The 16,627-nt window shown below is 30.6% G+C and overlaps 2 protein-coding genes across 2 annotated transcripts; both read right to left on the bottom strand.

Annotated features, from left to right (window-relative positions):
• Nucleotides 1-2,384: 2,384 nt before the first annotated feature.
• LOC121129155 (uncharacterized) lies at nucleotides 2,385-3,600 on the bottom strand. Its single transcript, XM_040724835.2, has 3 exons — nucleotides 3,304-3,600; nucleotides 3,073-3,226; nucleotides 2,385-3,021 (listed from the first exon to the last, which is right to left on the bottom strand). Exons 1-3 carry the CDS (start codon nucleotides 3,427-3,429, stop codon nucleotides 2,543-2,545), a joined length of 759 nt encoding a protein of 252 aa, XP_040580769.1. The 5' UTR covers nucleotides 3,430-3,600; the 3' UTR covers nucleotides 2,385-2,542.
• A 213-nt stretch (nucleotides 3,601-3,813) lies between these two features.
• Nucleotides 3,814-6,274, bottom strand: LOC121129153 (uncharacterized). The gene is made up of 3 exons (XM_040724834.2): nucleotides 5,856-6,274; nucleotides 5,320-5,802; nucleotides 3,814-4,665 (listed from the first exon to the last, which is right to left on the bottom strand). The coding sequence occupies exons 2-3, from the start codon at nucleotides 5,409-5,411 to the stop codon at nucleotides 3,834-3,836; spliced, it is 924 nt and encodes a 307-aa protein (XP_040580768.2). The 5' UTR covers nucleotides 5,412-5,802; nucleotides 5,856-6,274; the 3' UTR covers nucleotides 3,814-3,833.
• Between the last annotated feature and the right edge of the window lie 10,353 nt (nucleotides 6,275-16,627).

The raw sequence follows: 16,627 nt of genomic DNA, 5'->3' as shown, positions 1-16,627 counted from the left end.
ATTTGTATTACTTAATACTTTTCTGACATAGACATGTGTAGTGGCATCAGTAGCCCCTCCTACCCTAATGATTTGTTTATCAGATATTTAGGCTAGGACCTAAATTAAAGAACCAACATAACTGTTTTATTATTGATATTCTTTGATTTCAATTTTTTAAAAAGTCATATGACAGCATAATTAAAAAAAATATATTTAATCATTTTAATTATTTTTGGCGTCAAAATTGGCCTCGACTCGACTTCGGATAAAGGAACAGGTCTTGATAACAGTTTCCTTTGGCAGTTTCTGAAATTCCACCCAGATCCTTGACATCAGCTAGGATTTATGATTGCAGGATGAACTGTTGGTGTGACGCTCAACTCTGCCTCACACAAAGAATCGATGGGGGAGAGGTCTAATGAACTGAGAGGGCAAACAATCTAAAAGTAAGTCCGGCAGCGTGATCTCATCTTGTGATCAGTACGCTTTGGTGCTGATTCATAATCATCTCCGGACTCTTTCTATTTCTTCCTGACTCTCGAGAAAAAAGACCTGTATGAATTTAAAATCTCAATATTGTCTCGTCCGTCACGGATGAACACAACAAACTCTCCGTTTTCCACGGTATCGGAACAAATACATTGTTGATCGATTGCATTTCTTTTAAGTGAAGCCAATACTTCTGACTAGTCGCCAAAAAAATAGACAACATCCTACCTACGCATACTCAGAAAACACCATAAATAAGGATATCATAGAATGCCAAGCACGGCAATAGTCAATATTCCTTATATAATTTTTATTATTATAGACAGAGCAGATCATACCTCAAAAATATATACTATTAATAATTTTCAAGCCATTCCTCTAAAAATGTTTAACACTAAATCATTACAGCTGATGGGATATTCAAGCACATCAATGTTTAACGCTAGAATAGATGTGATTGTTGGTGTGTGTGTATGCTTTATTGTTTTAGGGAGATTCATCTTTAACAACGAGGGTGTGTAACTATAGCTCAGCACCTCATATTAAAAAAGAATATAAAAGATTATTACATATAAAAAGGAATAAATGTGATTTAGTAACAAATATCCATGGCTAAAGCTTAGCACTTCATAGTTTAAAAAAAAGAATGAAATAGTGCATATGTAAGGGTTTTGAATCACTAAATTTTTTGTTGTTGTTGTTGGCAACCTGATCATTGTTTCATGTTCAGTTTAGCTGGTATCATTATTTTTGGTTAGAGAACATCTTATTATTGAGTAGTTACATGTGAGTGTCCCCATGAAAAACAGAAAGTAATACTGACGATATGTTGCGGAGTTATTTTTTACATCAATAAAGCAAATTATGATTTTTCATCGACAACCAATAACTACAAGCAACCACATTTTAGACCTTACTACTTGAATAATGTTTAAGAGGAGATCATTGTAGCCAGTGATAAAATTATGTTATCTTAGAGTCTAATGGCCATAACGTTTTGTAAGTAGGCTACCGAGGGCCCCATTAAAATCTGAACACTTTGATTTTTAAACTTCAACAAGATATAATTTATTAATTAACAATATAATTTCAACAAAACTAATACTGAAAAGAGATGTGCCCTTAAAATTTACATCTCTATGTATAATTATCCACATTATCTTTGCAAATCAGCTCATTCCAAAACTATTGAGATTTTTATGTTTCCCATAGCCAAACTTTAAGAAAGGTTAACTATACAAAAAGTCAATTTGACCCATTTTAATAAAGTATCTTAAATAAAAAGGAAACTTGTTATTACAGTGTTGGCCTATGCATACCATTCTTACTTTCTTGATTCAAAGCAAAAAACAAATTGATAACTTGTTATTGCAATTCATATTGCCAATGAGTGAAATAGATGCAGTATATTATCTAAACATGCTATTTACATTATAACTAAACTATACCTAACTCTAAATATATAATTGTGCTTCTAAATTAATGCTACAATACTCATGTTTAAATGTTTGTAATAACCGAAGTTCGTTCATTAATATGTAGGTATATGAAAAAGATAAACAAACAATAAACAGGAAGACAAATAATATACCACCAAGTGTTATATCATTTTTTTGACAAAATATGATGAATTAGAGCTCAAAAAATCATAAAAACTACAGCATTGTAAAAATGTTAAAAACTCATGTCTTATAAAACAGCAGTCAGCAATGTTTATATATCGCCATCTCCGCCACAAGAGGGTTTCAAAAAGTTAATACCTACTAGAAAAACTTCTTATTTCGTTCATTTTTTACTAAATTGCTTAATTTAAACATTCGTGATAATTTTGCAACCTTGGGATGATATTTAACTATGATTTTCAAACTATGGAGGTATAATTAAATTATCTAGGTTATATTAAAACTCCATGGTTAACTGTGATTTTACATTATTATTTAAAGAGGTTGTACATTTAGACATTTGAACTCTTTTGGATTCGTATCACTTTTAAAATAAATTAAAAACATAATTGGTTGTAATAATTATAAAAATCAACCCATAAAGATTGGTACAAGTAAAAACCCTTTTTTCATTTTAAGGGCCCAACTCTTCTACCAGTGAAATGAACATCATGATCTCCATCTGAGTGTATATAACTTGAACCATCTTTATTGAATTGTACTTTGACTTGGTGATTCATCCGTATTGGAAAATACACAAGAACTGTGTGAGTTGAAGACTCCGTCTCTAAATTGCTCCTAGCATTGTACTCCCTTTGTGAGTCTGCAATCACAGTATCGTTCACATAAATATCACTCCAAGCTCCAAATCGTCCTCTACTGGAGCTCACGTACTTAGCTGTGAAAGAAAATTGATAAATACCCTCGACTGTGGCGGAAAATATTCCAGTTAAACGATTCATATCTCCGTTGGTATTGTCTACAAAACAACCATCATATGTAACAACAGATGCATAGCTTAGTCGACTAACGCGGTAGCAGTCAAACATGACGTCCAAACTATCAGGGCCTGATATGGCAGCACTCCTCGCTTCCTCTTTAAATTTATCTGTATCAATAAAATTAGTGATATTGTGATTATTTTATAATTGAGTCATACATGCTGTTTGATTGATCTGATTGATGACTTTGAATTGCATATCTGATCGGGACTCAACTAATTCCACTTCATTCATGACTTTTTTCAAATCGGAATACGTTACCGACTCATGATGAAGCTTGTTACAATATACGACGCTATATATGCTCAATATCTTGAGTATGCATATGTAAATAACAAAAAATAAGTCATACAATTGATTTCATAATTTTGTAAGTGGTCGTTGCTTACGAGTGAAATGCCTATGATGGCGATTTTTATCCCAGAAACAAATCTATCCAATGTTGACTTTTGATATAAGAGTTTTAGAAGATATTGATCTGCACCCAATGGTAATTCATCCTCCTCATGCACCATTTTTGTTACTGATTTATTTTACAAATTAACTACTCAATAGTAATGTATTTCATTGACTGAAATATTGGAATTAATGAAACAAAATAACCAAGATAATATTTCTATGTTATTTTTATGTATTAAAAGCTGTTGAAAAGAAAAAAAAGAAATTTTACACATGTTGTTATTGATGAACACCCCTCTAATTTATAAATTATATACTTGTTTGTGCCATAGCTATGTTATCTTTCTCTGGGCACAATCATTTACATTCATACTTCCTCAGAAACTCATTACTAAACGCATAGGAAATAGGTTATCAACTTTTATAGACAGTATTTTTAAATAAAAATAATTTAGAACCCATCCCCATATTTTTAATAAGTATGATCTCATAAACAAACATTTACTGTTGTATTATTTTATTAAAAATACATTAAAAATAAACTTAATACAATCCCAAAAATAGCCACGAATGCTACTGTGATAGGTACCCAATGCTTAATAGATAAATTAATGACACGTGAAATGTAGCCTTCATCGTCTTCCTCATCAGAGTCATCAGCCTTATGTCCTTCATCAAACATAGAGTCCTTCATGACATCAAAGAATATTCGTCCAAGCTCTTGGAAACCGCCCAAAACAGTTGCTATTTTAAAGTACAGAAGGCAGAAACTAGGAAATCTCTCACTAGAAAAAATATTATTAATGTTAGGTTCTTCCGCATGTCTTTTATATCCTTTTTTCTCATTACGATCAAGGATTTTGTACCAACTTATAAGTTTTGCAGGCTCTTTAAGAGCCATGATAGGTTTGACAACTGTAACTAACAAAAACTCAAGAACAAGTGATTTTTGTAAAATTTTATTAAATTCCTCAAATGATTCTGGAAGTTCCAAGTCTGTTAAAGTCAAGTTAAATGATGTCAAAACAGATTGAAGAGCTTCAAAATAGTATTTGAATGCGTTATCTCTTAGTTCTCTTCCAGACTCTCCTCTAAGATTAGCAGCCTCGATAAATGGATAAATCACCCACATGAGATCATTGGCTATCGATCCTAGGAAGCCGCCTTGCCAATCAATAAGAATTGCTTCAAGTCCTTCACATTCCAGTTCTTCAATATCAATAATATGACGCCGAAATAGGAAATTATTGGGTTTGGCGTCACCATGACATAATGTTAATAATTTTTCATATCCACTTTTCTCAAGTACTTGTATTATTTTTAATATGTATCGACCAAATTTTTTCATATATCTGCAAATATTAAATTATTACGATATTAGACATATGATATAATAACAAAGTGATCGCCAACACAAATACGATGGAACATACAGAAGCTAATTTACTAGGTTTAGGAAAAACTTTTTTTTGACATTGTTTTTAACATAATCTCAATTTGTCTGGATAAGCTTGTCTAAGCGCTCCATCGACTTGTTGAAAACTGGCTCGTAGTTATCCTTGACAGGCCTTTTCGCCTTGAAATTTCTCATGATCTTGTAGAAATATGGTGAATTCACCTCAGCTCAAACTGGAGGATAATACAGGTAGATAAGTACTTTGCGATCAAGCCCAGTGATGACCCTCTGATTTCTCCGGTTCCCCAGCACCTTGAACTTGATGGGGACTTAGAATTCTTTGAGTGTTTTTCGTCTTTTGTCTCTGGGTATAATTAGCAACATTGATTTCGTGCATAGTGAGAATAAGGAAAGAAATTCCTTCTCTTTCTCAAAAAATTATTTTTTGAAAGACAAAATTTGTTCTTTTTTTTAAACTTAAGTCAATCACTTTTGTATCCATCTGATCATTGTAAAAAATTTCTAAACATCGTATTTTCAAATCAACAGATGCATTTGTATTTGTGGTGGATAACCCCTCGTAATTAATTTAAAAAAAATTTTTACTTACATCGTATGGCTCTTTAAATTAGGCTCTTTTGCTTCAAGAAAATGCAAAAAAAGGTTTATAACATCGTCTAAAATAGCTTTTAAGTTCATCATTGTCAAGTAAATCCTGTAGTTGGATTTGCTCTTCCAATTTCGGAAACTCTCTCAGAAAATCCTTTCTTGTTCCAGATCCTAAGGATTGTTTAAAGGACATCCCTGTACCGTGAAGTTGACTTAAACAATCCAGACATGAATAAAGATGCTCTTCGTTGAGATCTTGTTTTTCATTGAGATTTTCAAATCCGTCCGATAGTAAGTTCCCTAGCACAAAAACATCTGAGATTCCTTTTCCATCGTAATAAGCATGAATAACTTCTGGAAAGGGCAGTTGAATTATATCAATGCAATTTTTATCTACAAAGCATTGTAGTTTCGGTAGAACTTCTTTGAGCATAACAAGTTCACGGACGTTGACAGATACAAAATTAGGATCCTTAAGGGGTACCTATCATTTAATTTTATTAAAGACATTAGTTTTTCGGGAATAAGGTGAATTACCTTAACGAAAATGCTTCTCTCCTTTGTTTCTTCCTTCTCTTCTCCATCATCGTCAACTTCTAAGCCACGATATTCGATATCCAATACAAATGTTTTACTCAAGATTCCTTGAAGTTCATTATCCTTTGCTGACACACTAAGCACTCTAGCGTGCTTAATATTTTCCATGACAAAGTATTCTTTTGTCACAGATTGAACCCAATTAGTGGAAAAATCATCACAAGACTCTGGTGTTGTGATCTCCATATTTATTTATTTCTTAGCAGCTTTGGAACTCCCCAATGAGTTTAAGTAACGGAGAAGAAAATACACAACACAACCTACTTTTATGTAAATAAGTATGGCTAAGATTGAATGAAACCAACCCATGCGAGAACGAAAAAATTGAACATTATTCTAAAGAAATACATATAACTATTAATAATCATTTGAATGTGTTCTCTTTTCTCTTTTGTTTTCGAGACAATGCAATTTTTTGGAGAGCTGCCAACACGCATGCTACATGAACTTGTAGATATAATCTCCATTAATTCTTAACTTTTGTATATATATCTATAATTTAACTTAGGAAGCTCAATCCTTTTAAAATTAATTTAAAAGCAATATATTTGGTCTGAGTTTATACAAGGGTTGTTCGGTTATACATATACATTTGTTGTATTTGCGTCGTGACGCATTGAAAACGGTACTATACTAAATTGCATTAAAATAGGTATTTGTAAAGGCAATAGCTCATTAAAATATTAAATCTCCCAAATTTTGTCACTAAATAACCATAAAACAACTCAAAAGATCATTTAAAAAGAGACCCATCCCCCAAAAAAATTGTGTAACCGATATCCAAGATACAACACTCTAAGGAGTAATAATTATCCTGGAAATCAGTACTTACGATTCCAAATACCTGTTGTTCCTAAATATATAAAGTGTAGTTGAAAGAAATTCATTCTTTTTAATGGATTTAAAAAAAAATCAATTAATATCCTATAATCCCATATATTTCTTATATGACGGTCCATAATTTTCTCCCCTTTCTGACAGTTTGCCCTCCAGAACTCCATCCTTGACATTAAAATTACCAAAACGGAATTAACAAACCAAATTTGCTTATTATTGACTATTTCCGTATAAGGGCTATAACTACAATTCACAGTTTCAGCAACCTGTCTCGCATTTTACACTTTATCGAAGAAAAACGAAAGACTTAGGCATATTTTCTAAATGTTGCGGTTCATCTTCGATGCGTCCTAAAACAATACTTGATCAAACAATCACAAAACAATTTTAAAAAGATTTTTTCAGTAGAAAACCTTATCTTAACAACATCACCTATGTTACACCAATCGTACTTATACAACGCGAGATCCACAATACAAATGACATCTATTGGACCAATAATAGATTTCTTTTTAAATAAATCTTTTATTTATTGAATAAATATTTTTTACTACTTTTCAAATTCACACCAAGATGTGCATGTAAATATTTGTATATTACCAAAATAATATCTTGGAAAAATAACAAATTTATTTTTACTGCACCTATACATATAATATGTAAATTGACTTCAAGATATTTCTTTTTGTGCAAAGCAATTAATTGTATGACTCATGTAAACTAATGCTATATGAAAGATTAATAAAATATCATTATTATCCAATCTTATTGTTTTTTGCGTTAATAATAGCCTTGACTTGGGAGAAAATCTTGAAGACGGTCTCCTTTGGTAATTTCCGGAATTCCACCCTGATCCTTAACATTATCTCAGATTTTTTTTTTTCAGGAGGAACTGTTGATGTTTCACGCAACTGAGCCCCATACAAAAAAAAGTCCATGCAGATTATCTTGTCCGGAACAGATCGCAACAAGGCCATTCTTCCTTTTCCACGATAACGGAATAAATACTACGTTGATCAATCGTCTTTTTTTAACTGTGCTAAACATTTCTAGCTAGCCGCCAAAACAATATCTACCTACATATACGCACCTGTTGCAGGTACTCAAAGTTCGTTGTTAAAGAACAGCCTCTAGTTGTATATATATAATTAAACTAATCATATTAAGGTGTTTATAATTTTTGTGGCTTACACATCCAAAAGTATGAAAGCTAGTAAATCCCCTGGTCGTATGATAATCCCATAGAGAGCGCTGTAACAATTATTTCTTAGCAGTCATCAAGTTACAGACTCTCAAATCACTTTGGTCATGCTCTATTAGGCCCATTCTAAACAAAATATTTTAAGAATTAAATCATAGAAATATAGTTATAGTTGAAACAATCATATATCCCGATTGAAATGTAAAAGTATTTCTTTCTCATCCATCATAAGATTATATTGAAAATATATATATCTGATATCCCCAAAAAGAACAACTCATGAATCACAAACTGAAATCTAATGAAGAACATTTGATTTGCACAGTATATTTGTATGAACCATTTCCATTTTAGCAATATTTAAATCAAATATCAGTTATGAAATATAATATGTTTAGTTAATGGACCATTTGAGATTAAATGTTTTTTCTTTCCATTTGTTAATTGAAATCTTTATTATTATTTTTATTTTTTGTATTTCAAATTTTACAAAAAAATGAGACAATATATATGTACGTATATATAACTATGTATATAGCCCATATACCTTAAAAAACATAATGCATGTTCCAGGGAGTGACAGTTATATCCAACGTCGTGTTGTTTTTGTATTCCCTTGTTTTTAAAGGGATGGTTTGACCATATATAGATGGGATTTTAATTTAGTTGAAGACATGAAATAAAGGGTTTAACCTGGAAAAATATAGTCATTCATGCAATGATATTATGTCAAGGTTAACTTTCAAATGATATCTGTCTAATATATTGGTGGTCCTAATCCACCCTAAAATTGCAATATCTTGTGTATATTATATTTAATGATTAAAATCCTGTAAATAATGGACATGTTTAATATACTAAACCGGAAGTCACCCAACTATGTCCTACAGACCAGATATGGTCCTGGACGTCAGTTCATCTGGCCTGGGACAAGGGAGGAAGGAGAGAACAAGTATATTTCCTGGAATAACTTTGAAGTCAATCCCTAATTCTACACTGAGGCAAACAAAGACTTATAAGGGTTACGCTCCATCTTTTATGAAGACACACAAATGTTCATTCATGTTTTATAATAATTGAATCTATTTAGGAAAGGATGTTCACAACTCAGATATTAAATAGTAATGCCAACTGCTAAGAAAAATAAAATGCATTCCTCAGATTATCAATTTAAAAACACAGGACAGCTACAAAATTCACAGGAATTTACATCGCTATCATATTTTTGCATCATTTTCAATGTATTTTTTGAATGTATCATATTCTAGCGGAAGTACCCGGCATTGTAAGGTGTTATTAGGCGTTTACAAACATTCAAATTTTGTTTTCATTCTATAAAGGACTTGCGGTAGTACCCAGCATTGCCCAGAGTTATTAAGGGTCGAAGAACATACAAATTTTGTTTTTATAATAGAGAAGATAACTCCCCCTCCGTTTTTCACTCACACGCAGCTTCTTACTCTATGCTAAGACATTCTCTTCTTCTTAAGAATAAAAATAATAATAACAGTTTGGTAAAAAAAAATTATGATATGCCAATGAAGAATTTTAACTCGTTGCTAAACCTCATTTCAAGTCATTTTCCTATTTTTATATAAAGTATTTCACATTGATTATTTTAAATGAGTTGAACTAAACGACTGCCAGATATCATTTACTTGATACAATGGTCTCTGTATATTATATTTCTTTTTCTTTTTTCTTTAACCCTTTCAGACCCACAAGGAATTGAAAAGAAAATAAAGGATAATTAAAGTCAATTCTTGATCTCTTTGATCATATTAGAACTAATTAAAATTATTTTTTTAATAACTTCAATAGGTTTACCAGAAATTGATGGGACACTGGTGTCCCTCTGAGTGTGAACTGTATTTATTTTATTATGTACACAAAATACTAAAGTTATGTTATGGAGATGTATTCTTAGCATTTTTTAATTCTTTTGATATGCTTTTTATTTATAATTCAATTAAGTAATAATTCTACTATGAAGAATTGATTAAAATTAATATAGTTACTGTTTTACATGTGAAACATAATGAATCAATTTCTATCCCTTATCCAGTATAAAGAAAGAATACATGCCTTACAAATAATAAAAGTTCGATTTTCTATATTTTTGCATGCACAGTAAGCATATTTTTTTTGGGTTCAAACTCCAGTAAATATCTACTATGATTTTTCATTAACACAGATTTTTTTTTCCATTGGTTTAGACCATAGGTTTGTAAAATTTGAGACAAGGAGTTCAAACTTCAACATTTTTAATCAATATGTGTGCTCCTATAAAAAAAATGATAAAAAAGCACACACAAACTACAGAAATATGTTCTAATTTTCGCTTGTTTGTGAGTATGACTCTCTTGCCAAAAGTGGCAAGCGTGCCATAGGTTGCCGATCCCTGGTCCAGACAATTATATTGCCCTTTTACACTCTTTATAATACTTAATCAGACTCTTGTCAATTACAACTTTAAAGTCAAGAAACGATATTTTATTTAGATATTTAGATCTATGAGATCGACTCCCCCAAGCCTTTGTTGTTGAGCTTAACAATTGTAGGACAAAAAATTTGTGAACCTTCCGTTCAGATAAACTATCAGTGGTATTAATTTATATTTTTTATCTCTCTAATCATCTTTGAGATCCAAGTGAAAATTTCGAAGTATCATAATAACGACGGAACATTGGCTTGAGCAGTCAATGAAGCATCTTATGTATTTGTTTCCGTAGTAATCCCTTCATCAGCTTGAACTTAAGAATTAGAATCATATAATGAAATGTGACTGTTTTTTTCATCACCACTGTCTGCTTTTTCTAAAATGCAATAAATTTTATTACTAATAGTGATGCTTAAGAGGTTAAAATATCCTGTTTTTTGTTGTTTTTTTCTTAATTTATGAAAAAACTCTACATTCAAAATTGTAATATTTCAAAAAATATTTGTATGTACATGTATTACTTTTTAATCTGTCTAATAATAAAGAGTACTTTAATATGAATACTGCAAAAAGTGCAAAAACCAAAGATACATGTCTCATCCTGAACAAATTTTAAACTCTTATAAAAAAAGAAAAAATTATATTTCAAAACCAGAGGGACACCGGTTTCCCAACAAATTTAAACTGCCACAACAATTGCCTTTTTGATCAAAAAATGGCAACATTTTCAACAATTACTCCTTATATTATACAAATATTAAACAATCAATAAAAAAATTAAATTATCCATACATGAAAAGCATATGATAGGTAGAATGTTATTTATTGGAATTCTAAAAAATGACATAGTTTGAAAACTTATATAGGACGAATATAAAGTATTATGATAAAATGTTTTTTATAAATTGTAGAGATCTACTTTAACTCTTTCCAAAGATTGAAAAAATATTTTAAATATTAGGAAAACTAATGCAATGACGAAGGATTGAAAATACGGGACACCGGTGTCCCGTCGATGCAAACGGGTTAATATATATTAAGTATATGAATCAGAACTATATACAATACACACAGTGGCGTGTTTTCAAAGATTTAGTGTGTTCATTTTTACTGGCTAGATGTCTCTTAATTTGAATCCATGTTACTTTCTAGATACTTTTCCTCGAAAATAAGCACGATTTTTGCAAAAGAAAAGATGCTTTGCTCAATTTAGTCATATTGTATTAAATAACTGTATACTCAAATTGTATCTTATGGTCACATAATGAAATGTTCTTATTTTATAAATGGACCATCCTTTTAAACCAAAGGAAACAATAATTTAGGTTGTTATAAATATTTGGGAGTGTAACTTTATATCGTATATTAGATATAGCGTTTCCAGAAAGCGTCACTGTAACTTATTTCTTGAGGTTTACCCGAATTGTCAAAAGATTGCTGATTCAAAACATAGCTACTTTCTTAGTTTGAAATATCTACATTATGTGGTACATGATCTTGCTTGCGTGGACTAAAACGCCAATATAAGTTATTTTTTCTTCTATTTAATTAATCCTGATAGTTTCTATTTGTTGGGATAAAATTGTTTGTACATGAGGCATTAAAAAAATCTCCAAGGCAGTCCTGAAAGTATAAGGAATGTTTTGGAGGAAATCATCTACAGTCAGTTGTAACAAGAGAGGAGTGGGAGTTGAAATAAACAAAGCCATTGGCGAAAATTACTCCTGTGTCGATCCCCAATTTTACTCTGAGTCCAAAAAGGATTATCGCAACAAATCCTTTTAAGAGCACTCACGAATGTTTAATCAGGTTTAGGATATAATTGAATCTATTTAGGAAAGGAATTTCACTACTCAAAAATTAAATAATAAAGACAACCGCTAAGGAAAATAAAAATATTTTTCAGCTTACCAATGCCTACAAAATTCATACAATTTACATCACTAACTATTAATTATATGAAAACAAATATTCTAAGATTTCAGTAAGTGACTGGAACTATTTAGTTAAAATCATTAAAATGATTAAAAAAGGGGATTGAAATGGTATTATGGCTTGCTTTGTATAATGAAATGGAATATTGCACCCCTCATTTGGTTCACTGGGGGAGGGGGGGGGGTACAGGCTTAATGCTAATGACTTAATTGAAGTTTACCAAGGCGAATTTCTTTTTAGAGTGCCAAAAAGAAAAAAAAGTCCCTGAAGATATTATAGTTTTCGAAAAACTTTGAGGAGAAAAAGAATGTGGCTGCCTTACAGCCCAGATGCAAGCTCCTTTGTCTAAAAATTCTGCACACAGATTGAAAAACATCATACATAGTTGTACATAAAGCCTGGTTAAGAAAGAATCCGGACTACATACGCAAGATTTGCATCTCTTTCTGAAAGAGGGTTACTCCCATATTTACAGGTGATGGTAACCGAATTCAATAAATATACACCAAACATCCTTTGGATTAGTTTGTTATAGAATATTTTTTTAACATATATACATACATAAGCATATAAAATACAATAGATAGACAAAGAGTTAAACATTGCACAAATAAAATCCATGGAATCACATAGATATTTAAAAATAATGAATCAGCCATTAGATGTACCGTTAAAATTACATTAACTCAATTTATACTCATAGTCGTTAAAGGAAATTTATTTATAAGATTACCAATGTAAGTATTGCCATTGTCTTTTTTTTTAAGTTTGTAGAAACATATAAGTTGATGTGGTTAAAAGATAAATTTTTGGAAAATAAGTGTATAGGAAGCAGAAGGTATTTCTTGATTACAATAAATGGAAACTCCCAAAATGAAATTTATCGATATATAAATACTTCTCAATGACAAGTACAGGTATTAAGTGGGTAAGTATGCGAGTCTCACTTCAATAAAAATCCGCTTAGGTTCAATTCGGAGCAATATATTGAAGAGTTGAAAAAGTAGGCTAACGTTATGAAGTTTTATATTAATCTATAATCAGTAGTGTTGGATCGGTCCGAGGACTAGTTTCCTAATTTGTACTAACTGGTTTACCATTCATCCGTCCTAAGGACACATTAGTCGGTCTTTCAGTTCTATGTTCCTAGCTATTTTTTATTTTCTTCATTCCTATATGGGATTGAAGAATATATAAACAAAAAATAATTAATTATAATTAGAAAGTATAATATGTTAGTATTATATGTTATAGCCAAACATGTCATGTGACGTAGTTAGTCAACTATGTCATTTCAGCTGTGGTAATTACCATAGAAGACTGATAAGAACAGATCCTAGGACTGGCAAACGTTATTAAGACCCGACTAAAAGGACTGCAGGTTTTTACTGATCCAACACTAATAATCAGGTTAAATTGTCAATGCCATATGAGTAAAAGTTGTAAATCCTAAGCATTTTTAAGCGTAAAAATTATTATTGTTGTTGTTGGAAACCTAAAAAGTTTATTTATCAAAACTGTTATCATTATTACATCTTTCTTGACGAGATAAGATTAAACTATAAAAGTAAAAAAAGTGTGTATGTTCATAAATGATAGAGAGTAACACTGATGAGCTACAGGTAGGGATATGAAAATTTTCTAAATTCTCGTTAACATACATTTAAAAATTACATGCTGCTAACTTTTTCGTAAATTTATAAAGTTTTCTACATATTTAACTCTCATACTATTTGAATTTTTGATTAAAAATACGTTATTACTTATTTTGTATCTTATCTAGTTTTTGGAAATTTTCATTTTGGATATTAGAGTATGGATACGTTTTTGATTGGTTCCAGCTGATTTTTTTAAGAGTCAAAAATAATTTATTCATTTAAAAAATGGTGTATTTGTTACTAATCATACTTTCCAAATACTACTTGAATTGCATATAAAGTTAAACAATATATTTTCTTTCTAATTAATTACTATCTATATTTATTTGTCTTAAAATAAGTTATACCAAGTTTTATCGTAATGAAATAGAAACAAAATCAACAACAAAATTTTTTTTATCTCATGGTAATAGAATAATAGAATTCCAATAAAAACATTGTATTTTTAAGTACAAAAAAAAACACCACCTTAGCCTATACGGAGTGAAACTTGTACAAAGGATATTCAATAATATATTTCTTAGTTTGTTTTTCAATTCCTCTTAAGAAAATTATGCATGTATTATACAAATTTACAATTTTTTTAAAATAGTTATTTTTTTTTACCTATCATAATATTTTATTTCTTTGGGGATATTAACCTCAATTTATGAGATGATATTTTTTTTAAAGTCTGCATCACAAAGAGACTATTATTGCCTATTTAAAAACAATATTAGGTACTATTATTATTTTTAGAGAAAGACCCGCCCGTCTTGTCATTCTAACTCTACATTGGTATACATAGAAATAATGAAATTTGATTCTTTTACTCTAACGTGTCGTGTGACAAAATAAAATGGTTACATAGATATTTACATACATTAGGGTGTCCCGTCTGTGTATGAGAAAAACAAAAAATTGAGCCTTACTAATTCAAGAGGTGAAAAAATTTGTCTATTTTTACACAAACTACAAAAATAATAAAATACCTAAAATTGTGAATCATTTTAAGCGCCCTTCCGCTTTTCTTAGTTTTCCAAATTCTATAAAAAATAATCTGACTATATGAAAAACTATAGAATATTGGTATTTTAAGTCAGTACAAGTTTAGACCTCAATATCTTACCAACCTTAAAGTTTATGTACATGAAAGTGTACTCATCAGATTTAACTGACAAAATTTGATAATAATAAATACAAAATCAGGAGATGTACTCCAAATACGAAATCCGTGCGTTCATTATTGTGTGCCTTTATTCTGGGTGCAAGCCCAAGGACGCAAATAACTCCATGAATAATTATACTGGGACAGGTGTTAACAGATTTGGTATCATAACAGAGTTTTAAATTGGTGCCGTTTGTTCCAATCAGGTGATTTTTCCTGCAAAAAACAACATTTTTAAGACATGCATGTTTTTGCAAAGGAAATGTGGTTCTCTAACTCCCCAGATCTGAACCCCTTGGACAACTATGTGGTGTGTGTCTTAGAAAAGGAGTCCCATATATGCACACTATATTGTTGACTATTTGGGGGCTTCTATTCACGAGGCAGTAACCACCATGGGCAAAGTGTTACTCATCAAGCATGTGAAAAATTCATGGCCAGTTCGGAGGTATTGGTTGAAGCTGGAATTGGTGGGTCTGAGTAATTGACTTCACTAAGGACCTCTAGATGTAAGAGCAAAATAATTGTGGTTTGCTTATGTAGGCTCTAATCCCTCATATCATTCCAAAGACTGGGTTCTATGTCTTGGCAACAGTCTCAATGCTGATGCTGGTATTAGTAAAACAAACAACAAGTTTATTTTGCTTCTTTTAGACAGGATTAACAGCAAATGTATTTCCCTTGAACAAATAATTATCTGATTTCCATTGTCTTTTAAGTCATTTAGAAGTTGCTGAGAACGTTTTGGAAAAGAGTATATGCTATTGTTTTGAAAAAAGGGAATACTTAGCACATCCAATTTATACAGCCTTGACAACTGTTGGCCGTCTTATCTTATTTGTACTTGGCAAACGTCATTTGCAGTTTCTCATCAAATGTATTTCTTACCTCATTGGGATTCAACTTGGATGGTATATCACTCATAGGTATGTCTTTATGGTCATCATTAATGGTTATATAATTTATTACTCTCCAAATAGTGATTTTATTAACATTTAGTGTCTAAATGATAACAGAAATGGTTTTGCCGGTGTGGACTAAAATGTCCATTTAGGCGTTTTTTTGTCCCCGGCAATGATTTTGCTTTTATTTTTTATCTACTATATATAAACTAAATGAGAGCTCATAACCTAAATTGTCTACTGACACTTTTTATGAAAACGGACTAAACTTATTAACAAAATGTAATTGAATTTGGTTAAGACCATGTAATTTTAATCATTTTTTAAAGTTATATTGAAAACATTTATATGAAGTTCTATAACTAATAAAAAACTAAGTATATTAATTTCCTTGGAGCTTATCTTTACATATGAAAATATGATAAGGTTTTTTTTTTAAAATGTCAAATTTTTTATTTTCTATTCCATATTCTAATTTATTTTATAAAATAACTTTATTTTTTAAATTATTTTGGCAATCTATGATTAACTTTGTATTTTTTTTGTGGTCTTACGTTAAGGAACCCTCCCCCCAAAAAAAAAAAAAAATGTT

The sequence above is a fragment of the Lepeophtheirus salmonis genome, chromosome 14 (assembly GCF_016086655.4).
Source record: "Lepeophtheirus salmonis chromosome 14, UVic_Lsal_1.4, whole genome shotgun sequence".
Lineage (NCBI taxonomy): Eukaryota > Metazoa > Arthropoda > Copepoda > Siphonostomatoida > Caligidae > Lepeophtheirus > Lepeophtheirus salmonis.
This window is presented reverse-complemented; position numbering and strand designations above follow the sequence as displayed.